The sequence below is a fragment of the Oncorhynchus nerka genome, linkage group LG3 (genome assembly GCF_034236695.1).
Source record: "Oncorhynchus nerka isolate Pitt River linkage group LG3, Oner_Uvic_2.0, whole genome shotgun sequence".
Lineage (NCBI taxonomy): Eukaryota > Metazoa > Chordata > Actinopteri > Salmoniformes > Salmonidae > Oncorhynchus > Oncorhynchus nerka.
Genome location: NC_088398.1, coordinates 44,800,478 through 44,826,708, shown reverse-complemented (window position 1 = coordinate 44,826,708; position 26,231 = coordinate 44,800,478). Strand labels below are relative to the sequence as shown.

At 41.0% G+C, this 26,231-nt stretch overlaps 2 protein-coding genes and 1 long non-coding RNA gene across 3 annotated transcripts in view; 1 reads left to right on the top strand and 2 right to left on the bottom strand.

Moving 5' to 3' along the window:
• LOC115108641 (polypeptide N-acetylgalactosaminyltransferase 3-like) overlaps positions 1-9,021 on the bottom strand; it is a 16,277-nt gene extending 7,256 nt beyond the window's left edge. The window contains exons 1-7 of the mRNA XM_029633216.2: positions 8,112-9,021; positions 7,196-7,772; positions 6,311-6,483; positions 4,267-4,416; positions 3,557-3,791; positions 3,273-3,390; positions 2,880-3,080 (exon numbers count right to left, since the gene is read on the bottom strand). Coding sequence (XP_029489076.1) covers positions 2,880-3,080; positions 3,273-3,390; positions 3,557-3,791; positions 4,267-4,416; positions 6,311-6,483; positions 7,196-7,695 — 1,377 coding nt within the window. The 5' untranslated portion in view covers positions 7,696-7,772; positions 8,112-9,021. The remainder of the gene's footprint in view (positions 1-2,879; positions 3,081-3,272; positions 3,391-3,556; positions 3,792-4,266; positions 4,417-6,310; positions 6,484-7,195; positions 7,773-8,111) is intronic.
• On the top strand, positions 7,540-26,231 carry LOC135565476 (uncharacterized). The gene is made up of 3 exons (XR_010461629.1): positions 7,540-7,627; positions 25,618-25,936; positions 26,034-26,231. It is a non-coding gene; the product is annotated as an uncharacterized LOC135565476 (long non-coding RNA).
• On the bottom strand, positions 12,373-21,523 carry LOC115116285 (tetratricopeptide repeat protein 21B-like). The gene is made up of 9 exons (XM_065006443.1): positions 21,468-21,523; positions 20,678-20,762; positions 20,443-20,541; positions 18,923-19,034; positions 14,795-14,846; positions 14,471-14,617; positions 13,202-13,397; positions 12,601-12,838; positions 12,373-12,452 (listed from the first exon to the last, which is right to left on the bottom strand). Exons 1-9 carry the CDS (start codon positions 21,521-21,523, stop codon positions 12,373-12,375), a joined length of 1,065 nt encoding a protein of 354 aa, XP_064862515.1.

Below are 26,231 nucleotides of genomic sequence, written 5' to 3'. Positions count from 1 at the left end.
AGCCTATCAGAAGCTTCTGAAGCCATGACAACATTTTCTGAAATGTTCCAAGCTGTTTAAAAAGGCACAGTTAACTTAGTGTATGTAAACTTCTGACCCACTGGAATTGTGATAGTTAATTATAAGTGAAATAATCTGTCTGTAAACAATTGCTTGAAAACTTACTTGTGTCATGCACACAGTAGATGTCCTAACTGACTTGCCAAAACTATAGTTTGTTAACAAGAAATTGGTGGAGTGGTTGAAAAACTCGTTTTAATGACTCCAACCTAAGTGTATGTAAACTTCCGACTTCAACTGTACATGTAAAAATTACCTCAAATAACCTGTACCCCCGCAAATATCATCGTTATTGTTATGTAATTGTGTTACTATGTATTTTTTATATATTTAATTTGATGTATTTAATTATTGTTATTTTTAAAAAATCTTTACTTTAGGTTATTTGGTCAATATTATCTTAACTCTTCTTGAACTGCACCGTTGGTTAAGGGCTTGTATCTAAGCATTTCACGTTAAGGTCTACACTTGTTGTACTCGGCACATGTGAAAAATAAAGTTAGATTGATTGATTGACTTGATGGGTGACGGCTCGAAAGACAGCACCATGTATGGCAGAGTTTCAGTCTACCCAATCCCGTTTCAAGTCATTTGCATGCACCAAAAACATTTTGTACACATACAGATGTAGAATCTTAATTTGATCCTCCCGTTGCAGGAGAACATTCCTGCAATGCTTATAGTGTATTTGAGTATTTTAAAAGGCTTCTGAATTTCGTTATTTTCCTGCTGTAGCATACTGGCTCAAATTAAGATCCTAAATCTGTACATAAGACTACTCAGCTGAAATACCATTGCAAATTATGAACCCTCTAGTCCAGAAATGTCTGCCTTTTCCCTCTCTTTGCTTCATTTAAATTCATTCATGGAATCAACCCAGCGTTCAACGTTTCAAAAGAGTGCAGAACAGACATTACTCAGTTATTGATTCACATACAGTACAAACGCAGAGTATTTCAAGGAACTGAGAAATCTTCTCCAGACAGGCTTTCAGTAATGAGAGCATTTGAGAGAGACAGTGACGCAGATGATGTAAACAGCAGTGTGTGTGCTGATAACTGCTGTAGCTGTGCTCCATGAAGCTATTAGAGACATCCTGCCTGTTAACAACTATAACCTACTAATAGCCTTGAGCACAGAAGGTTTTCCTCAATTGGATTTCTCTCAGTCACAAAGGATATTAGTCAATTCTTCTTATTTCACATCTCATACAATGTCCATTGCACTTACTGTACAATGGGCATCAAAATTGATGTTCCCTTCTGGAGAATGTGTTTGCATATGTGACCTTGTTCAGACTTTGTCCAGACTATACGTAACCAACAGACGGCCTAGGCCCAGAGTGTGGCACAGGAGGCTGCCGAGGGGAGGAAGGCTGCCGAGGGGAGGAAGGCTTATAATAATGTTCCCTTACACGTGGGATAATAACTAATCTGCAGTCAGAATGAGAACATCAGTATGTCCAGAGCAAACTGCTACTGTGAAAACATTACTTTTGGGCAGGGGTGGGCAACTTTGCTGGCGGTGGGGCCCACGACAAAAATATAAACTGGGATAAAAATGTCAATGATTTTGTGCAGTTCTACATATTTTGCCATGGTGTAGAGAAACTGTTGTAGTTTTAAAGCAAGTTTGCTGCAATTCTATACATTCTCCCATAGGGTGGAGAGAAAGGTTAGCCGTGTATAATAGGATATCTGAGTGAGACTGACTAACAAAATCAATGGGGGCCACCTGGCCGGTAATTCGACCATGAAAACAAGTTTAGATAGCTGCCCGCTAAACTAACCTTACAATCTACAAAATGTTTGTTGACATGGACTAATTGACAGACTATCAGAGACTGATATAACAAGATGAAAACTGCTGATGCTCAACCAAATTTGAAATTGCATCTTGTGTATTCTACTATTCTAAATAGTAACAGTAAGTTGTTCAGTCATTTATACATACACACACACGTGTGTGTGTGTATATATACATACATATATATATATATATATATATATATATATATATATATACATACATACATACCTCTCACACACTATATGTACAAAAGTATGTGGACACCCCTTCAAATGAGTGGATTTGACTATTTCAGCCACACCGGTTTCTAGCAGTAGAATAGTCTTACTTAAGAGCTCAGTGATTTTCAACGTGGCACAATCATAGGATGCCACCTTTCCAAAATATCAGCATGTCAAATTCTGTTCTGCTAGAGTTGCCCCGTTCAACTTTAAGTGCTGTTATTGTGAAGTGGAAACGTCTAAGAGCAACAACGGCTCAGCGGCGAAGTGGTAAGCCACACAAGTTCACAGAATGGGACCGCCAAGTGCTGAAGTGCATATACATTTTTGTCCTCAGTTACAACACTCACTACCGAGTTCCAAACTGCCTGTTTTCCATGGTTCGGGCTAGGCCCCGTAACAGTACAGCCTACAATTCTAGAAATGTCTGTGATTTCAACTTTGTGGCAACAGTTTGGGCCCCTGTGCACCAAGCGAGGTCCATACAGAAATGGTTTGTCGAGATCAGTGTGGAAGAAGTTGACTGGCCTGCACAGAGCCCTGACCTCAACCCCTACAGCAGGGGTGGTGCAACTCAATATTAATTCTTAATATTTGGTATACTGTAAATAAATAAAATACACACACGGGGGCCTTCAAAAGGGGGACCAGACGCGAGTTACCCATCCCTGCTGTAGGGGACGGATTTAATGGTTTTAGAACGCCTGTCCTATTTCTGGGGTTATCAGCCTGCCTATCTGAGTTTAAATGTACAAAAATATAACAATGTCACTCAGAAATACCACATACGTCTTTGGCCAGCTGTGCAGCTTGTTGGTTGCGTCGGTAGAAGATTTCCTTGTAGTCATCCATCCAGACCTCGGCCAGCCGCACCTGGTTGCGTGCGATCACCTGGGTGCCCTTGGGGAAGGTGTGCGGACTCTTGGTGCGGAACACATGACCCACGATGGAGCAAGGGATTATTTCTAGCTGACCCCCACACTGCCACACCTACAGACAGGCAGGCAGACGGAGGTAACACACCCAGCACTGTTAGAAATACTAGGCATGATGACTATACTGTAACCGGTATTGCTGCATAATATGAAAACAGGATGAATCACTTACAATAGCACTGATGACACCCTAACACATGCTGTTGTCCATCTATCTATGTAGAAAAGCAAGTGATCCCTTTCTTACTCTGAAAGACATTTCGATATTCTCCCCTCCCCAGATTTCCATTTGCTCATCATAGCTTCCGATAAGATAGAAGTAGTCCTTGGAGATCGAGAAGAGTCCCCCAGCAAAAGTTGGTGTCCTGTGAAGTAAAAGAATTCCACTGAATAGAGGGTCCAGATCTTTTTTTTTCTCTCTTTTTTTTTTTTACACTCAGCTGATGAATAGACCATTCACAACCACCTATCAAGGTATACACAGAGGTGTTTGACATGCCTGAAAGTAGGCATTCGCATAGTTCTTCTCACTTGATAGGATAAGTCTCATCCTTTCTCCGTTGTTTCTCGTGGTCCGGTAGACTCTCCCAGCCAAAGGACAGGCCCCAGTCAAAGTTACCACGGTTGTGGTTCTGTCCGTATGGCGAGGGCTTCATAAACTCAAAGGTGTTGAGGTCAATTGTTGTGATGTCAGGACTCACTACCGCAGTGTAGTTCTCTGCTATCCTGGCCAGTAGAGGCTCCAGCCAGCCATTGAAGCATTCACCTGTTGGATACGCATTCACCATCAGCCGAACAATACAACCACTAAATAGCATTGCATTTTAAATGTGAAACACTTTATCGACAAAAGAACATGGAAGCCTGTGGTACAAAAGCAATCACTTTGAGAATATACCTAAAATAACACAAGTTAAATCACCTGTGAGCTGAACAAATAAATGTAACACTCATTTGATATTTTACCAGGCCACCTGGAAGCGGCCACCGCAAAAACAAAAGATATGTTACAGTCCAATAACAATAATATGTTGTGGCATTAATGCCTTGCCCTAAACAGCATGTGAATTTTGCTAGTATTCTGAGTATTAGTGTGTAGGTGGATTAACAAATGTCTAAAAGGCTGAGCTGTTCTGGTTGTTCCAGTCTGATGACTCAGCTGTTTTGACGTCACTGCTATGGTGTGTGTGTGTGTGTGTGTGTGTGTGTGTGTGTGTGTGTGTGTGTGTGTGTGGACTAACAGTGAGCATCGAGGAAGGTGAGGATGTCTCCAGTGGCCACAGAGGCTCCCAGCAGCCGAGCAGTGATCAGGCCCTTTCTCTCGCGCTGACGTACCACGCGCACAATGTGCAGCCGCTTCAAATACTCATCCAGCTCCTCCTTCAATGCATCTGTGAAAGGAAATTAGCCAACTGCATTAGCTGTGGAACTGCCGATCTATAAATGGACAGTGCCAATCAGGTTCAATACGAGAGGACTTACTAGAGCGACCTACAGAAAAAAAGCTTTAAAATGTAAAAAAAAACAATAAGCAAAATACAATGAAATGATCAGGTCATTTCATCTTCTGCTAAAATTCCTACCTCAGTGCAGTGACTGTTTCCGGGGGAGTAGGCCTCTACCTCAACTTGGCCCCCCAGTGTGGAAGCTTACACTTCAACGGAGTGAATGAAAGAGTGAGTGAGATGCCTGGCTTTCATCTAATAGCAGGCTATTCCCAACAAATGACAGAGTTTTGAGTGTCACTCAGTGGGGTTGCATTGCCTGCGGGAATCACAGGTATAATATTGCAGATAGTTTTGGGGTTATATCAAAATAATGGTTTGCAGAACTTCTAATCCCTCTATTTATTTTTTCCAAACCTTCACCCCTAACTGCCAACAATACACCTTCTACTGCTATCGTCACTCACATATACAGTACTCTCTAATCTTATTTACAACCCTCAGCTGTCCCCATAGTAACCCATCTCTCCCGGTTCACTAACATTTGACTATTTCCTTTAGCAAAACATCCTGGGACGTTCCATGTCATATCAGCAAGCCATGAGACCCACCATCTCAGATTGTCCTGAAAACATTTCTGAAGTTAGGAACAGACAAGATAAGCATTTTGGAAACATTATTTTATTAAACTAGAATTTGATATCTGAGAATTTAGCTTATTGATTGCACACAAATTTGCCATTTTAAATGTACAGGATTCACATAATGTTCAATAATTATAGATCATTTCTTTGGATTCGTTATTTCATGTCTTTCTCATTTTTACAAAACGTTTTTGTCCAAATTGGATGTTAGGTACAAAAATAATTTAGAAAATAATCACCTAATAGCAGGAACAGCACCATCTAGTGGTCAGAACCTGGCAAAATCAGGATGTAGGATGGGACATAAACCAAACAACTTCAATGACTAATTTCACTAAACAGGGGAAAGAAACTGTCACCAAATTCACTGAGAATACATTACATAGGATGAAAAATCAATGCTCTGAGCTGCAGCTCAGCTAGTACTTGTCAGACACAGAGAAGTGATACTATATACTTGTTGTCGGGATGGGATTGGCATGGGGTGTGTGTGTGTGTGGGGGGGGGACTCGGTAGAGGCGAAGGTCAAGAGCCACGTGTCCTCCGAAACACAACCCTGCCAAGCTGCACTGCTTCTTGACACACTGCTCGCTTAACCCAGAAAACGAAGTCAGCTTGCAGGCGCCAGGTCCACCACAAGGCGGTGCCTTCATTCGGGAGGCCCGCTTCATTTCTAACTCATTGTTAGAAAGAAGTTTGGTCCAAATCGGATGTTAGGTACTATATATGGATCCTATAAATTAAAATGGCAAATTTGGGTGTTATCAATTAGCTTAATTTCGCAGAGATACAATTATACTTCAACAAAATAATGTTGCATAAACGCTAATCCTATTGGTTTCTAATTACAGAAACGATTTCAGAACAATCTAAGATGGTGGTGTTAAATCATCTTTCTTATGCTTTTTGGAGGTGGAATGACCATCCTATTTTCCCTCGGCCTTGTTTCCCTCAGCCTGACGCCTGTTTACAAGAGCAAACTCTGACTCAATTCTCCACAGACTAGCTAGCCCCTCTTAGGAAGGCATTCACTAGCAGTGCTGCTTCCTGCTATAACCCCCTCCACAAGAAGCCAGGGCGCCAGCCTGCACATTTCATGGCACACCAGCGGGCCGCCAAGCAGGATGCCTGACTAAAATTAAAAGTGAGAACATGGTGGTCCTGCCATCTGCCTGGCCGGCTGGTTAGTTCCTTACCGTCCACACTGGCATCGTCCACCAGGATGATCTCCTTGAGGAAGATGGCAGGGGAGGTGTGGAGGACGCTGTACACCGTCCTCAGCAGAGTACTCCAGCCTTCGTTGTGAAACACAATGATCACGCTGGTGGTCAGCAAGGGTGGACAACGCTTGAATGTTTGCTCGATACATCTGCGAAAGAAAATAACAAAATGAGGTGGTGTCTTTTATGGTCCCTGGGAGGGCTTTCAGTGCAGGACTGTGGCTGAAACATCTGAAGTCCTCCCTTAAAGGGATGCATGTTTCAGTTGTGTCATTGGGATATGGGACTCCCTTGAAAATGCCAACAAAATCAGACACAGTCCCCCAGTCACAGTTACTGGACACACATGCTGAAACAATGTTTCAGACAGAAAAACTCTGGAGTGAAATTTTCCTCAATAACTAAAAGAAAATTGTTTGGGTTAAAACCATCCTGTCCGTTGGAGACACATTATATAATGTTGTTTTCTCCTTCCTTCTGTGGTCATTCAGTATGTGACTTTGGTTTCATACTGAGCCACTGAGACAAGACATATAAATATATGGAAACTGAATACCTCTACAGAGGAATGGTTCTATTGAACACCACACGGTGGAGCTGCTATGTGATGAGGAGAAACCTCCTTCGAGATGTTCGCTTCACATTAGATTGTTTTACAACATAACCTATAATGATAGAATCTTCATAATAAACAGGGCCACTGACCCCAAGATTTACTAGACATTTTTACATGGCCATGTTGGTTTGAACTGAAGCATATGCCACTGCGGCAATACATTTTAGAGCATGTATATGAAAACAACTGTGAAAGCTACCATAACAGCACAAAAATGGCTAGTTAATTATTGAGAAATAACATACTCCGGTGGTCTGGTGTCAGGGCCCAGGTCACGGCTGAGAGAGATGTGGTCGCTGGCGTAGAGGTTAAAGCAGTGTTTCTCCTCTCCCCGATCCTTCTCCTTCTGTTCAGCAGGGCTCAGTTTGTCTGTGTGAAAGGGCTTCCCAGAGGCTCCGGGGTCGTTGGGGTCCTGAGGTGGACGCTCTAGGACTGGCCTCAGCTCAGCAGCCGTGTACGTCCCTGACAAACAGGAAAAGTCCCCTGCAGTCTCCTGCTGGCGCACTGGGGCTCTGATCTGCATCTTTGGCATGGCGTCCCTGAAGTTATTGACGGCCCCCATCACCATGCCCAGCACGGCATCCCGCTTGACAGCTATCTCCTTCAGCCAGGGCTCTTCTTGTGTGGGACTTTGGCTTACTACCTCACGTTGTATAAGGAACAAAAATGTGACAAAGGTAAGGGCCACTATCACCAGTTTCAAGGGGTGTAATCGCCTTCGGAAAACTCTGCGGAGACCACTCATTCTTCTGGAGATGGGTGGGGTAGATTTATTTGACACAGCACTTCACCAAAACACACAGTCAGTTGCAAGGAGGTAACCTTAAAAAGTCCATTAGAAAGAAATGTGACAAATGTGCCAAATAAACAGAGGCAATAAGCAAGATCATAACTCAGTCTCACATGCATGGAAAAAAACGTTTTTCTTCAAAGCTGTGAACAGAATGAACTGTTACATGCTATTTGAATTATGAACTTCCACACGTGAAAGCAGGAAAGTAACAAGATATGCGATTGTTTGGCTCTAGTACTTTGTCCATTAAAAGAGTTGGAGAAATGTGTTACTGTCTCCTAAACGACAGGATAGATCAGGCTACTATACAATGTACTCGTCATAGCACTGCAGTTTAACATTCTTTTCGGAAAAATAATGTGACTTACCTGGACATTACATAATACGGATGGGAACTGCAATCCAAACCCTTGATGAAAAAAGTCAATTAATTTATGTCAAAAATATCGCTAAAAGAAAATACTCTTCAAAATATGCGGATTTCCAGATAAATTGTTGCCCCAAAAGAATAGAGTCGGTACAGTTGTGGAGCGTTTCTCAATCTCTCAAACTACTTCCGTCTCGTTGGATCCAGGTGCGCTCCTTTCAGGTAGAGGGTGGAACCCTTTTTAGTTGGCACGTGTACGTAGAACGGATCTTTCTGTCAAACCCCAAAGCCATGCAATTATTACATGAGTGAAACATTGCAAAGCAGCAGGCATTCTGAGAACAAATTATGAATTTGTCATTTGGCACATAAAGTATGCGTCTATTTGTGTCAGTTGCAAAACTCACTTTGATTTACTCCAGCTACAAAGCTAGACCTCTCCGTGTGCCCCCCCCGAAAAAAGAAAAAAAAAGTATTATCTTGCAGTCACTTTGTCTCAGGCAATATTGGAAATAGTCGACTCTGCGGGATAGGTCTGATCTAATAATGGTGTCAATTCTTAAAATAATAGGATTTGTTCAGCCAGCCATTCATTGAGACGGTTGCTGGGTTACAAATAGCGGAGGAACGTATCCTATACCTCTCTCATAAGCACCGCATCCAATCAGGCTACTTAGAAGAATAACAGAATGTCGCCTACATAAGACGCGGTATATGTCTACCCTTCAGAAATAAGTGAGCATAGCTGTATATTAATTTGAGCTATGCTAGATTATGAAGCGTGTGAATTTCATGTATAGTCATACAATAAGATAGCGAACTGTCGGTCAAATATTGAATGGTCAAATATTCAAGCAAAACCGGTAGCTACAGAATAACTTATCAGATTGCTCAGTAAAGAGCATTACACGACGTTTAACGTTGAGGTTTACACTAGAATCAAAGTCCAAGCTTGAGTTTTTAGCCTGAAGAAAAGGAATGACTGAAAATGTGCCACTCGCCGAACATTTTGGACCCTCTGCGACATATCCCAACATATTCCTGTTTGCCAAGTCACCCTGGCAGATGGTATTCATAAAGTGTCCGATGCTTGAGGGGGTAAAGAAAAGACGTGGACGCGGTAGCCATTCGGGGGAGGAATACTCCGGTGCCCAGTTAGGAGTCTTGTCAAGTAGGATCAACAAGTGACACAATTCACCATGTCTGTTCTCCTCTCCTTCTTGGTACTTAGCCTACAGCACAAGCTCAAAGTTGTGGAAGTGACCTTTTGCATTAATACAGGAATGGTCTATAGTACATCTTCTAGTTGAAATAGGCATATATGAATAGTAGAACAGCCATTCTCTTATATGTCCATAACTGAAAAAGTCTAAACTAAACAGTTACTGTTGGAATATTCATTCTATATTCTTAATATCAACTCTTTACAAAACATGAAGTTACTGCATACAATTTCCATTAGTGTGTGTGCATGCAGTGTTGGGGAAGCTGCTCTGAAGACATAGTTTACCAAGCTACCAATTACTTCACTCTGGAAGAAGCTAATCTACACTAAAGCTACCCTTAAATATATAGTTTACTGAACTAAAGTTACTTTGAAAAAGTAGTTCACTCCATCCAAACTACTTCATGAAAAATGATCAAATGTGAAATGTCATAGACTACAAATTGCAAGAACACATCACTCTGGAGTCAGATGTTTACATAATGCGTAATTTAGCCGATTAAACACAAAAAAATGTGAAAATTAGGCAGGTCTGATTGCGAAAAATAAAAGAAATCTTGCCTTTTCAACTATTTTTGCAAAAAATAGTAGTGTGTAGTTCCACTAGTTACATGGCAAAAAGGAATTAACTACTGAAAACACTACCAAGATTTGAATTTAGTTCAACTACCACCAAGCTAATTAAATGACTAATTGAACTACATGTAGTTCACTACTCCCCATTACGGTGTGTATGTGAACCTTTCAATATTATTTATCAATACACTGGTAATTGGCATAATGTACATGCTGTTCTTATAACTTAAACTTCATAGATGACTTTTCAAATACTGTTGGAAAGAAAACCATTTGAAAGACATGTTATGGGTCATTAACAAAGCTCAATGGTCATTAGGCCACTGGTACAATACTTACGAGTTTGGGTGTGTGTCTTGGCAGTGGGAGTCAACATTCAATATACTACCCTTAACCTCCCTATGGGAGGGTTCTGTCCACTCCCAGAGTTGTATTTCCCTTCATTTAAAAATAACAACCTTACATGTATAACAAACAACAGCAAAACAACATTATCAACAGAGTGAATGACACCATAAAATCTAAATCAAGCCTAATGTAACTGACTGGCACTGAGTTGGATGCACACACTCATTCCTAACTTGGAAATAACTGCATGTCTCCATCCCAAATGGCACTCTCCCAATGAAGTGCACTACTTTTGACCAGGGCCATTTGGGACGTAACCCAAATGCCCTGATTTGCTATGTAATGACTTCATCAAATCACAGTACACTTTTATCAGTTGAATGTAGATAACAATATAATACTTATTTTTATATTTAAAAGAAAATCTGAAATATTGTATTAAAATATGCAAAGTCTCAGTAAATATACACGTATTTGCATATCCAACAAATACATTTTTCAGGACACTAAGTCAGCGTTAATATTTTGGTTCTATTTTGTTATGACACTCCAGAAGTGGACTTAATCAGAGCAGATTGTGGATAAATTATTTTACAATTTTTCTTTCTGTAAAATACTAAAGACATGTACAGTGTATGTAAAAAGCATTTTTGGCAAATGTTTCTGAAGAATAGAATAAATAACTGACAACATATCAACAATTCCCTCTGGGCAAGTCTCGAGAATATGGGTGCATTCATATATTCACTCTGGCTATTTACTCCGATTTCAGAGCACTCTCGTCTGCATGTGCCAGAGCACAGAATAACTGCTGAATTTTACGAACGCTCAAGTGCAGAATGATTGATGAATTTTACAAATGTTCAACACCCGTTGAATATGGCCAGTGTCAGTAAACGTCAGCAAAAATTCGTAATTCAATTATTGCCAGCAACATGATAACAACCTAACCAGCTCTGCTAGGGTGATAAAAATAGAGTGAGATGTTCTCTCATTTATGTTCAGGGTACAACACTGGACCTTTAGCCATCTAGCTTGAGTGCTTGACTGCAATTATGTCTGATCAACCCTACTCCTCGGCCAGAAGTATCCAGTGTGCGCCCTGAACGCTCCGAGAGCAAAACGCTCTGAATTTAAGAATGCCCAGAGCACACTCTGGCACTCCAGTGTGAATTTACGAACGTACCCTATATCTAAGGATAACCACACAATATTTGGTGAATGTAGATGCTTCTGAAGCTGAGGAAAGTGAATTGGTGTGTGGGAAGAGTCTTACTTCCGGGAAATGGCAGTAAAGACAAATACATTGAATTTAGACTACCAAATGCCAAACACCTACTTAGACCCAATTACCATCTCTTCAAAGTAAGTTACTACATATAATCCAGTTTGTTCAATTCTCAATAATATTTACTTTTAAATGAGGTGCAATTCAATGTAGTGAGCTTTGAAATTATGGATGTACTGTATGTCAATTTTAAAGTGGTTAAAATTCCTGACATTTTTATGATGTCAGTATGATAAACTAAAGAAAATATAAATTTCCATCAAGACTGACATTTTTATGTTTACTTTTTTGAAAATACTAATATTAATGGACCAAAATACCAACAAATCTCAAATTGATTGGTAGATGCTAAAATGTCATTTCAGCCAGTGGTGCCTGGCCTCAGTGACATTTATTGCACAACAATATATCTTTCTTCATTGAGTGTTGCAACAGAGTCACTGTTTTCATTGTATTGCAAGAAAAACACATGGTAAAAATAAGTCTATAACAATACATGTTTTGTATTGTAGTCACATGATTATTAAAAGCACTGTTTGTCATCTCTCCAAAATTCCCTTGATACACGATGAGAAAAATATCCTCCATAATAACTTCCAAATACTTAAGAATAATAATGCATGTCAACAAAAAAACATCAAATGAGATCAAACAATCAAATACGGTCTCTCTCTCGCTCTCTCTCTCTCTCTCTCTCTCTCTGTGTGTGTGTGCCGAGACCACAAAGCTGCCAGAGCTTTGTCCAAAGATGTCCTTCCTCATCCTTGGATAATTGGGATGAGCCTCCAAAAACGGAAAGAAAACATGAGCATATAAAACATTTCCTTAAACATACCTATAGTGGGGTTCATAGTTCCGCACTGCATCCTGGAATGCCTGCTCCTTCTCCATAATGTATTCAGAAGCTTTACAGCATGAAAATGAACAATGACCGTTACTGTGATTGACAAAAATCCAGTCTGATTCATTTTGATCAAGGGTTTTACAGTATGGCTCTTCGCTATGCAGCCAGATAATGTAATAAATACCATTTTACTCCCCCCACCCACCCACCCCCAACATTGACCTTATTATGGCAAAGACATCTTTTCAAGAGGTCCCCGCCCATGTCATATTTCCCTGACTGGATGTAAATGTTGGCCAGAAGCAGCCAGATCTTCTCAAGCTCGTCAGTGTCAACAATGCTCCAGTTCATCTTAGCTATGCGTTTGAGCTGGTTCCTGGCTCGAGGGGTTTGTTTGAGAATCATGTAGGCCGTCGCCATGGCTAGCAGTGCAGGCACATGATCCTTCTAAGTTAAAACAGGGAGCTCTGGTTAGTTGAGTGTTGTTTTACAGTCAATCACATCTAACATGCCTTTTTGATTTCTATTAAGTAGACAAGGGTATGCAAAAATGTAAATTGGAATGTTTCCTTGTCAGCAATAAGGAGAATTAAGTTGTGCATTCTTACACAACTTCTCTTACTATGGTAAAAAACGACTTACCATAAAAAGGGAAAGTCGCTCAATAGATAAGCTGTTAAGAAAACCTCCAAAGTCAACCTCAATAAAGTGTTAAGCAAAGAGAAAGCCTGAGATAATGCATCCAGTGAGGTTAGAGTTGCTCTAAGGGTGTGTATGCCCACTCATGTACACCATCTGGAGTTGACTTACCTCATTGTTCGCAATCTCTGTGAAAACATTCAGGCCTTTCTCAACATTGGTTTTCTGCTTGGTGGCCAGAAAGCAGTAGTTCTCTAGGATCCGTAGTTGGACGTGTCCACTGGCTGTGTGGGGCTTTAACTCCTTCAGGGGATTCTCTGCCATCCTCACAGCAAGCTGCTCCGACTCCTGCTTTTCAGTGGAGTTCCTGAGCATAGATGAAAATGGAAAATGAAGAGCAGTTACATCAATGACAACTTGACAGCCAGATAAATGAGCAAGGATAACATTAATTTACAGATGTGTTTTAGCTAATGTTTAAAAAAAAAATAACATTTTTACATTGAGCTCCAAAAGTATCGGGACAGTGACACATTTTGTTGTTGTTTTGGCTCTGTACTCCAGCACTTTGGGTGTGAGATGATACAATGACTATGAGGCTAAAGTGCAGACTGTCATCTTAAATTTGAGTGAACTATTGAGAAATACAGCACTTTTTGTACATAGGACCCCCCCCCCCCCCCCTTTTAGGAGACCAAAAGTATTGGGGCAAATATGTCTTTTAAAGCAGTCAAAAGTTTAGTATTTGGTCCCATATTCCTACTTGTGACTCTACAAACTTGTTGGATGCATTTGCTGTTTCTTTTGGTTGTTTCAGAATATTTTGAGCCCAATAGAAAGGAATGATAAACAATGTATTGTGTCATTTTGGAGTCACTTTTACTGTAAATAAGAACAGAATATGTTTCGAAACACTTCTGCATTAATGTGGATGCTACCATGATTACGGATAATCCTGAATGAATCATGAATAATTATTTGTGAGAAAGTTACAGACGTACAAATATCATACACCCAAGACATGCTAACCTCTCACCATTACAGTAACAGGTGAGGTTAGCATTTTTTTTTGGGGGGGGGGGTATGATATTTATTCCTCTGTAACTTTCTCAGTCATCATTATTACCAATTCATTCAGGATTATCCATAATCATGATAGCATCCACATTAATGTAGAAGTGTTTAGAAACATATTCTATTCTTATTTACAACACAAGGGACTCCAAAATGACACTCACCATGTCAGTTCTCAAAGACTTCTCCTCCCATAGTATCGTCGTCTGGGTTAAGACAGACCCCAATCGTTGTCTTTCCAGGCCTTGTTGAAGTGTCGCAACCCATCACTGGGTTCCCCTGTGTACCAAATACAACCTCATTATTAAAAACATACCATTCTAAATAAATGTACATGGATTCAATAAATATTATTCATATACTTACCACAGATAAAGTCCTTTGCAATAGTTAAACCCAGGGTCAAACTTGGCCCTGGAGGATTGTTTTTCATCTCCAGAAACCTGGGAACTTCCTCTAACTTCCCAGATCTCCTCAGCAGTTCGATTAGATGTGCCAGTGTTGGGTAGTTGTCTAGCAGGAACATATGGGAAAGACATTACTTCCCGTCCAGGGGAGGTCAACTCAGCAGTGTATATTTACATTGAGGTTCTTAAGTTTCCTTTTAAAGATTTGCAAATCTCCATTTAAGTTCTATTTCAGTGGGTAAGTTGTGTATTCAGATCCAGGAGTAACAGAGCCCTGTCACACCTGGTTTGCGCTCCTGTAGCTGCTGAAAGTAGCTTGCTCGTAGTGCTGCTTCCTAAAAGTCAGGTCAGCCATCATATACGAGGAATGAGAGGTTCTATGGCGCCGGAGGGGGTTCTATGGCGTCGGAGGGGATGGCTGCCGTTTTAAGGCTTTTTTTCCCCCCTCATTGTTTGAAACTAATGTTGCTGCTACTGCCTCTTATGACCGAAAAGAGCTTATGGACATCAGAACTGCAATGACTCACCTCGAACAGGACAAAGATTTTTTCTTTATTGAGTCCGATGCGAAGGATATACTGCTTTGTCAAGACAAGGCCCAAATCCCCCATCATCAGCGAATAGAAAAGACGGAGGAAAAGGGGGAGGAGGGCGGGGTGCCTTGTAAGAATTTGCCGACGAGTAGGTAAACAACCACTTCCCTCCGTACTTTTGGCCAACATGCAGTCATTGGAAAACAAACTGGACGATCTCCGATTAAGACTATCCTACAAACGGGACATTTAAAAACGGTAATATCTTATGTTTCACCGAGAAGTGGTTGAACGACGACACGGATAATATAGAGCTTGCTGGCTTCTCTGTGCATCGGCAGGACAGGGCAGCTACATCTGGTAACACGAGGGGCGGGGGTGTGTGTCTATTTGTCAATAACTCTTGAGGTAAGTCTCGAGGTATTGCTCCCCTGAGGTAGAATACTTCATGATAAGCTGTAGACCACACTATCTACACAGAGTTCTCATCAATATTACTCGTAGCCGTCTATTTACCACCACAAACCAATGCAGGGACTAAGACAGCACTCAAAGGGCTGTATAAGGCCATAAGCAAACAAGAAAATGCTCACCCAGAAGCGGCGCTTCTAGTGGCCGGGGACTTTAATGCAGGCAAACTTAAATCCGTTTTACCTCATTTCTACCAGCATGTCACATGTGCAACCAGAGAATAAAAAAACTCTTGACCAACTTTACTCCACACACAGAGACGCATACAAAGCTCTCCCTCGCCCTCCATATCCTCCTGATTCCTGCTTACAAGCGAAAACTAAAGCAGGAAGTAGCAGTGACTCGCTAAATATGGAAGTGGTCAGATGACGCGGATGCTACACTACAGGACTGTTTTGCTATCACAGACTGGAATATGTTCCGGGATTCATCCAATGGCATTGAGGAGTATACCACATCAGTCACCGGCATTGACGATGTCATCGCCACAGTGACAGTATAAACATTTCCCAACCTGAAGCCATGGATAACCCGCAACATCGGCACTGAGCTAAAGGCTAGAACTTCTGCTTTCAAGAAGTGGAACACTAATCCGGACGCTTATAAGAAATCCCGCTTTGCCCTCAAACGAAACCATCAAACAGGCAAAGTGTCAATACAGGACTAAGATTGAATCCTACTACATCAGCTCTGATGCTTGTCGGATTTGGCAGGCCTTGAAAAATATTATGGACTACAAAGGGAAAACCAGCCACAAGCTGCCCAGTGACGCAAGCCTACCAGACGAGCTAAATGCCTTTTATGCTCGCTTCGAGGCAAGCAACACTGAAGCAAGCATGAGAGCACCAGCAGTTCCGGATAACTGTATGATCACGCTCTCCATAGCCGATGTGAGCAAGACCTTTAAACAGGTCAACATTCACAAAGCCACAGGGCCAGATGGATTACCAAGACGTGTACTCAGGGCATGTGCAGACCAACTGGCAAGTGTCTTCACTGACATTTTCAACCTCTCCCTGACCGACTCTGTAATACCTACATGTTTCAAACAGACCACCATAGAACCCATGACCCAGAAAGCGAAGGTAACCTGCCTAAATGATTACCGCCCCGTAGCACTCACGTTGGTAGCCATGAAGTGCTTTGAAAGGCTGGTCATGGCTCACATCAACACGATAATGCCAGAAACACGAGACACACTCCAATTCGCAAACCACCCCAACAGATACATTGATAGCGCAATCTCAATCGCACTCCACACTGCCCTTTCCCACCTGAACAAAAGGAACACCGACATTATGTGAGAATGCTATTCATTGACTACAGCTCAGCATTTAACACCATAGTGCCCACAAAGCCTTATCACTAAGTTAAGGACCCTGGGACTAAACACCTCCCTCTGCAACTGGATCCTGGACTTCCTGACAGGCCACCCCCAGGTGGTAAGGGTAGGCAACAACACATATGCCACACTGATTCTTAACACTGGGGCCCCTCAGGGGTGCGTGCTTAATCCCCTCCTGTACTCCCTGTTCACCCACAACTGCGTGGCCAAGTATGACTCGACAACGATGAGACAGCCTATGGGGAGGTCAGAGATAGGACAACAACCTCTCCCTCAATGTGAGCAAGACAAAGGAGCTACTCGTGGAAAAGGAGGGCCGAACAGGCCCCCATTAACATCGACATTGCTGTAGTGGAGCGGGATGAAATTCCTTAACTTTAGTTAATTTAGAAAATATTTTCTCAACTCTATTTCTTGAACTGCACTATTGATTAAGGGCTTGTAAGTAAGCATTTCACGGTAAGGTCTACATCTGTGGTATTTGGCGCATGTGACAAATACAATTTGATTTGATTAATCAAGTTTTACAACAAGATTTTCAAATGGGACTCGACAGAGATGGCATATACTAACCAGTTTTGCATCTTCATTGACCTGGTCACTCTTCAGAATGACACTGCATTGCTGTTGGCAGCCATTTACATAATCTAGAGTAAGGTACAACCGAGCCAGCTCCAACATCACCTACTAGCAATGAAAACATTCAAAATTAAGCTTTCTTAACCGATTATCTTCTAACATCGTAATAATATTATCCTTTCCTATGAGCACATGTAGTAATATATCTGGCCGGGTGTGAAACATACATTCACCCCCAAAAATGTCACTTATTTATATTATAATTTAGCGGATAAGATAAACTATCGTAATAAGCAAATGAGCAAACTATACAAAAACAGCACAGAACGGAAACAGAAAGAGATGCTAGGGATTCACAATTACAGCTGCAGAGAGCACACACTTGAAGGCTTGATTCAGCTGCACCGAACTTGCTATCCCTCTCACAATAGACAAGAGCTTCCTTGTAGAATTTCACTGCGCTCTCATAGCCTCTAAGACTCGTGTAGTGTTTAGCGATCTCGGCAGCGAGCTGCTTCTGAGCTGCTTCTGCCTAGGGACTGCGTCTGGCTGCTCCAACACCTTGGCCTGTACATCCCAGGCCTAAAGGTCAGCACAAGGCTGGGTTCACGTATATCTAAGCAATAGCAATGTTGTGAATTATGCGCATATCTTGGGTGAGACCTAGACGCATGATCATAATAATATATTTCAGTCATTTCAGTTTCTCTCATTCTGTGCCTGGTCCTTTATTAGGTGATACACAGGATGATCATGGACCTGGCAGGGAGAGGCACACAGAGTTATTCGAGGAGGGGTGTTCCCATAACAGTTCTGTTTGATCTAATATCACATTCATCTGGAATACTGTTCTTACCTCAAAGTTGTGGCTGAGGCAGAACTCTAGAGACTAGGAGGAGAGCTTGTAATTGCCTTGTTAGAGGTGGATCTGTTCCATGAGCAGGTAGGCCTCAGCATGGGAGGGACACTGGTCCAGGCAATATTGAAGGCTGCTCTGTGCAGTGTCAATGTCACCTAAAGGACATCAGCATTGCCATCAAACCTATTGTTGTCATCCATGTTGAGAACCCCTTGGCATGAAAACAGAGCAGAATTCTGTCACATGCAATACAGTTGAAACTCACCTGACTGAAACCTGACTTTGGCCAATGGCAAGCCACCCTGAAGGAGTCCAGGTACTATCTTGACCACAGTGTCCAAAACAGAGGTTTAATGCTGGAGCTGAGCGGCAGGAGGCTGGACAGTAATCTCTATAAATGGATCCATAGATGTGCAGAGCCCCTTCGCCAACTTTCTCCCCTCATCTACTGTATATCCCCTTACAATTTCTACACTGTCTGAATAAAGCATGAAATTATGTATTGAACAAATGTATCCACACACATCCCCCTCCAGACTGACCTTAGCAGGACAGAGTTCTATGTACTCCGTGACAATCTCCAGCAGGAAGTCAGGGTCGAGCTTCTCAAAATAGTTCCACCACCAGCAGCAGGCCCTGCAGTGTGTGTGTCCACTGCATCGTTCAGCAGGTTGGTGACATCATCCTGTGGCCTGTGTTTCTTCACAGCCAGCACAGCGCGCAGGTACAGCAGCTCCTGAAAGAGAGGAGAGAGCAAGCCAAGGGTGTGTCACAGGGTCTCCACAGTATTCAGCTCAGTAGGACTAGGGTAGCTCTACTGGTATAAACAGTATTGTTTATACCACAATCGTACAGCAGAATGTGCATCCCAAATGGCACCCTATTCCCTTCATAGTGTACTACAAAAGCACTGCATTTGGGACATAACCAGACAGTATCCTCTGGACCAGCAGAGGCCATAAAACTAAAGACTCACAGAACCAGCTGTTACTAAGAGGTTACTCATTCAGGCTGATGTCACTGTAAATGGCTTAACAAACACAGAAAATACCAAGAATTACTCAACAAAAAGTTGTGCAAAAGGCTACTGGGCTTTACATTATTTCCACATAGTGGATAAGAATGTCAAAAGTGTAATGGGGTTACTTTGGCTTGGCCTTTGAACCGGATTAAACAGAGTAATATCTTTCCTCTATCAGCCTTAACCCTGATTTCCCGATAGACTGCCGGATCTCTATGAGAAACTCCAGCTGTTGCTCTGCATCCTCTAAGTGTCCCTCGATCAGCTGGCACCTGATAATACCTGGAAATACAGATAATGTGTAAGTCATTTAAAAACAGTTTAATATTCGTTAATAGATTGCTTTCATTTCTCAACTAAGCAGTAAATATTATTTTGTATAGGTATTTATTTATTTATTTTACTAGGCAACTCAGTTAAGAACAAATTCTTATTTTCAATGATGGCCTAGGAACAGTGGGTTAACTGCCTGTTCAGGGGCAGAACGACAGATTTGTACCTTGTCAGCTGGGGGATTTGAAATCGCAACCAACGCTCTAACCACTAGGCTACCCTGTGTGATCGCATACATTGCTGCATTAAAGCTAAAAAGCATATGCTAGAACAATCAGCATAACCTGTCAAAGCTGAGACACTTGTTTCATCCAGAGTCATGGCAGTCTTGTATCACTTCATAGCCCATTTGATTCTTCCCTGCAGAACCAACTGGTAGCGCAGCTCTGTGGCCAGATAAGCATCCCCTTGGGCTTGGGAGAAGGCTTTGTCCACCATGATGTAGTTCTGCTGAATCACTGTCTAATTTCTATTTCTACCGTACTTCTACACCTGCATTGCTTGCTGTTTGGGGTTTTAGGCTGGGTTTCTGTACAGCACTTTGAGATATCAGCTGACGTACGAAGGGCTATATAAATAAATTTGATTTGATTTGATTTCTTCCACACTAGTAAATTATCATTTTAGAGTATTTCTTTGTGTATACCTCATGTCACACATGGTATGTACTGGTTCAGAGACTGTTGCAATGTTACAAGGGTGAAGTGAAGGGGTTCGACATCTCTTCAAAGGTGTAACCAGTGTCTTTTATGTAAAATATGTTTATTGCAAACCATCAAACACATCTTACCACCCATGTGAAAGCGAAGGGCATCCTGTAGAAAAGCTCTGGGCTGTGGGGCTCTTGGGTGTCCAAGCTGCTGATGAGATTTGAGAGCTGGTTCACTGACTGCCAAAAAGGAAAAAGGGTATCCCGTTTGACCACGTACACATCATGAAAACAGTCACCCTTCACAATTAGTTGTGTGGCAATGGGTTATAGTGTAATCTGTTTCCCATGTTAGCTCGTACTGTTTGAACTTTACCTCTGTGATGTCTCCCTCTCTGCATAAGGAGGGAAAAGTGAGCATTCTCAGGGCTTCCAGGTTGTTTTTATCCTTCTGCGAGAGTCTGGAATGGGGTAGGAAACTTCACATTAATGACCAACACTGTTTGTTTGATCCTAATGAAAACTTGGTGCTGTCAGGGTTTTATATGAGTTTTTCCCATGATGGCTTATGTGACAGACAAGGCTGGAGCAAAAGTAGAGAATACAATCTAAAGGAAGAACACAGAGTTAGACAATGAGAAAAAAAAGAGCAGGACTGTGCACTGCATGTGTCCATCCCTGTTCACAAAGCTACGGCTCAGCAGGGCTAAACCAGTGGCTCTGGTCTTGGGCTTAATTCCCTTAGAAACAGGCTCCACCTGAGTGATCCTCCTTCCTGCAGTTCATAGAACCTGGAGGAGTGCATCCTGGGAAACGTGTAGCTCTAGCGCTTCAACTCAAAGGCCTTTTTATATTCTCTGGCTCTGGCCAGGGTCCAGCGGGCGAGCAGTCAGGAACAATGGTTCAGTCATTATGCACTGGTTCCAGGCATCACGCTCCATTTTCATTTGCACTTGAATACGGACCCACTTGCAAAGGCTGACTGGCTCGTTCTTTACATAGCTGCTATTGATTGGCCAAATCCAGCAATGAAAGTGTTTATTTGATCCAAACAAATCTTTATAAACTACAAATTAAGCCAGCTAATATTTCCAGTATCATTATTTTAAGTTAACAAGAAAACCCCATTTCTAGAGCAAAAACACCTATGAGATGGGATACTTCACCTCTGTGCTGCACCTACAGTTTTCTCACAGTCCTGCAGGGTCAATAGAAGCTTCATATTCTTAATAAAGGCAGGGAGAAACCCAGGGAAACTAACAGTCACTTGGTTGACTGCCTCTAAAGCTCCGGAATAATTCTGTTGATACTCATAGTAATGTGCCTGAAACAGACAAAATATCACATCATTTATGGACATGTCGAGGGAAAGTCAAACGCATTGTTGTACATCTGTTTCAACAGAAAATTACTCTACAAAAAGAGCAAAAGGAAGCAAGCTAGCATTAGGTCTCACTGTATTACCACAGGTAAGGCAAAATTATCCATTCAATATATGGTTAGATATGGTACAAATTGAGACACAGATTGTGTTAGTGAATAATAAACTCAGTCATCCTAGTAAGGATGTGGGACACAGAAAATCTAGCACATTGAAGTATAGTAACTAAGCGCCACATGAAATTATGAGAAGTGACAGAGAACTCAACAATGTCTCCAATGAGTTGTCCCATGTCATTTCAGCAAGCCATGACACCCACCATCTCAGATTGTTCTGAAATGGTTTCTGTAGTTAGAAACAGGTAATTCACATTCCTGAAACATTATTTTGTTGAAATGTCATTTTATCTCAGAGAAATTCATTGATTAAACCCAAATTGGCAATTTAAATTTATAGGATTCAGATAACATTGAATAAATACAGTACCCAACATCCGATTTGGACCAAACTTTTTCCTACCAATGAGTAACACATAAGGAATCCCCAAAAACTGTAAGAAGCCACCCACAGATCCCCCACACCCATCCCACCCCAACAACCAGTATACTGTACAGTATAAATTCTATATGTTTGACAAGTAGTATGAAGCGGTGACTTGGAGTATTGCATCTCCATACTATGTCATGTAATTCCCTGTGAATTTGGTGATGTTTTTTCCCCCTTGTTCAGAGAAATTAGTAATTCAATTTGCTTGCATTATTTACCATAAAGTAGTGTAAGAGTACCATAGTTTGACCACTAAATGTCACTGTTTCTGCCATACCGCCACACTATCCATTTTGCTGGTCTCTTGTGTTTACTCTTAGGGATAGGCGTCGTCAACGGGATTGTAGAGAAATAACAAATGTTGCTAAATATAAGTGTCTTATATCGGCTGAAAGCTTTAATTCTTGCTAATATAACTCCACTGCCCAATTTACAGTAGCGATTACTGCGAAACAAAATGCCATGCTATTGTTTGAGGAGAGCTCCTAACAACAAAACACTTTTTTCACCACGATAGGTTTGATAAATTCACCTCTAAAGGTGAAATGTGTACTTTCATTCTGATTTATCATCCAAAGGGTCTCAGCGATAACAGGAAGTGCCATTTTGTTAGATAAAATCCTTTCATATCCTAAAAAGGTCCATATAGCATGCACGATTGATTTTGTATCTCCACTCGTTCAATTTGCAAAGAAAGGAATCTGTGAAAATCTAACCCTAAACGTTGTTTCAACCAGTCAAATCGCATTCATATTTATTCCTCAGAGATCCTACAACGTAACCAGACTTCACCATATCATTAGGGGTGTAGTATATCCTATAGGACACCATATTTGAGAGCGACGCTTTCATGGCACGCCGATGATGCGTGTAGGCACCAATCGGGGTCAAACAATGCTAGCTAGATAGCCTATGAGCTGGGCTTTACGTATCTGTCACAAAATGTAGCTGCTAACCTTGTGCGACAGCAAGCCTTTTCCTTTTATACAATTTGTTTTGCAAATGTTGAACTTATAATATGGCTACTAATACTTGGAAAGCTAAATCAAAGTCCAAGTATACAGAGTTGATAATATTCTTGCAGAAAAATTGAATATGAATGCGAATGTCTCCTTCATGATTTCCCCAAATGTGTGTTGTTATAGCAACAACTGCATCTAGTGGTCAGAACCTTGTACTTTCACACTACTTTATGGTAAATAATGCAAGCAACTTCAATGATTAATTTCTCTGAACAGGGAAAAAAATATCACCAGATATACAGGGAATACATTACATAGTACGGAGAAACAATACTCCAAGCCGCATGATGTGTGGGGGGTTCCGGTGGCTTTTAACAAAAAAATGTTATTACCTATTGGCAGGAAGAAGTTTGCTTCAAAATGGATGTTGGATACAATATTTATTGAATATTATCTGAATCCTGAAAATGTAAATGGACAATTTGGGGCCGATCAATTAGCTTCATTTCTCATTTCAACAAAATAATGTTTCAGGAAAGCTAATCGTATCTGTAACTATACACAGAAACGATTTCAGAACAATCTGAGATTGTTGGTTTCAAAATCCTCTTTATCATGCATTTTGCGGTGAAACATTTATTCTCAACGCAGGTGCCCTTCGTACCTTCCCATCAGAGCAAAAATGTCTGCTTTCTCTTTCAAGCCTTCGTCAAAGTATTTCCCAGCCTTCTTCTCTTATGCATCCTTACCAGTGGTCAGATCTGGTTCGGAATGTACACTCAGTGGGCCTACATATTGCACACCTTTTAGTTTGTCCATTTTCGTCTCACACGTTTTTACATTAAATTGGTCAACTTTAACATTTCAATAGCTTCTTGGTCATGTCACCTACTGGACTCAAAGAAGGTTCCGAATGTCCATCGACGACCCTTATGTATTGCACACCCTTTAGTTTGTCCATTGTCATCTCACACATGTTTACATCAATTTTTCAAACTTTAACATTTCAATAGCTCCTTGGTCATGTGACCTACTGACTTCAAACAAGGTCCACTGACTATATAAGGGTAGCTACTATAGTTATTCCATTGTACTGGATCTAATACATATTAGCATTTTAACATACATTCATAAGTGTAAAAATGTTTTATGACATATTGTGAAAAAAATCTCTTGGCTGCAGGCCTACACCCACTTTCAGACATGCACAGAGCAGACTGAAAGGGGAAGGGTAGCTCTTGACTTGAACCACAGGGGTTCTCTGCAAAGAGAGAGTAATCCAAAAGGCACAGACACACCCCTTGACATTCAATTGGCACCCTTGACCTGTATGTATTCTCTCCTTATTGGTCTCTGTGGTGTTTAGTTAATGGGAACTCCATTGCCAGCCCCATCGTAAAGTTTTTACACAGTCTGGCAGTCTGACTAAAATACCAGAGGTATGAGGAGAGACATCATCCTCTGTATTTATGGGAACAAATATTTCCTAACACTTCGGATCCTATTCTTGGACAGTTAAGACACAATGCGTTAATGCAAATATATATATATATATATATATATATATATACTAATTACTGTCCATGAGTAACCTCAACCTTGTGGGTCTGTGGGTGTTTGGGCTAATAAAGTGCCAACTCAATTCTACCAGTGACTAGTCTCTCATGCCCTATGAATGGGGACACAGGGCAATAGTTTTTAATCTAAACCAGACCTTTTTTACTGGAGTACACTAAGCCATAATTGGGGCTCTTTTCTTGACACACAGTAACAGTTTACCAGATAAGAAGTCAAGAAGATCAAAAAGTAAATTGGTGTAAGGGTGTATTGCGTCCTGTGCTGGCCCCATTGTCATATCCATTCTGGATTCTGAGTGGTAAAATCATAGCTGAAAAATGCCTCTGTGTGTATACTGTATGTGGGAATTGCTTATGTCCGTCCTACATGTAGTGTTGATGCATGGAATATTCCTCAACTGCATATATCATAAATTGCTATTGCAAATAGAAGTATTATGTTCAACAACTGACATTTTCAGATATTATTTTGACAAACACACTTTAACACACATTGGTGCTTACAATTCATTCTCTATTGTCGTAGACTTGATGGGCACTGTCATCTGTGATCTATGTTTTATGACTTTCTTTAAGCACGTACTGATGAAACTGTCAATTAAGAAAAAAATATTAAAGTCTACAAACGCTCTACATTTATTCACTCTGACAGGGTTGGATCCTATATGCTACTTTTATTATTCTCCTGTAAATGGTTCAGTGCCTATAATTTAGGCTGTGTGTAGAATGGGGCATAAAGGAAATGACCTCTACTAGATTATAGTGATAAGGAAATCAGCATACAGTTTTGGCCTGTGAATTAATTTGCCTATAACTAATCAGAATTCCATTATGTTTACATAAAAAATAGGATACTTCAAAATGAGAAGATCCTGCCATGGAAAAGATGACTGGGTGGACATGAAGTGGAAAGGAGGGGAAATAACTCACCATGCAGCAGGACACCTTCAGCTGTGGGGTCTTTGTAATGCAGGTTTGATAGTTATATTTTCAATAATGAATGGTTAGCTGTTATGTGACAATTAGGTCCATTTTTTTTAGAGTAGATGGCCAAGGAAGTTGCACAGAACTTCCCCAACATCCCCTCCCAAATTGACATAGAACCTTCACAAAAACACATGGAGCAACTGCAAAAAGAAAATGGCTGAAGGATATACTAAAAATGGCTGGTATGTAATGACATTTAATTCAAAGTAAATGTAAATTCTTTATTTTTATGTAGTTGTGTGGGACAGCCATAAATTCAGTTCATGCCTATGATTTCAGAGTTCAACAAAGCCAACAACTGCTTCATGTGTGCCACTGATAAAGAACCTGGATGTGGGCCAAAGACTGATTGGGTTAGTAACTTTATTTAACATGTTTATAATCTCTTGACAACAGTGACGGCATGTATGACAATTTATGATACAACACAATGGATGGCTAATTCGTCATACTGCATTGATATTTGATAATATTTAT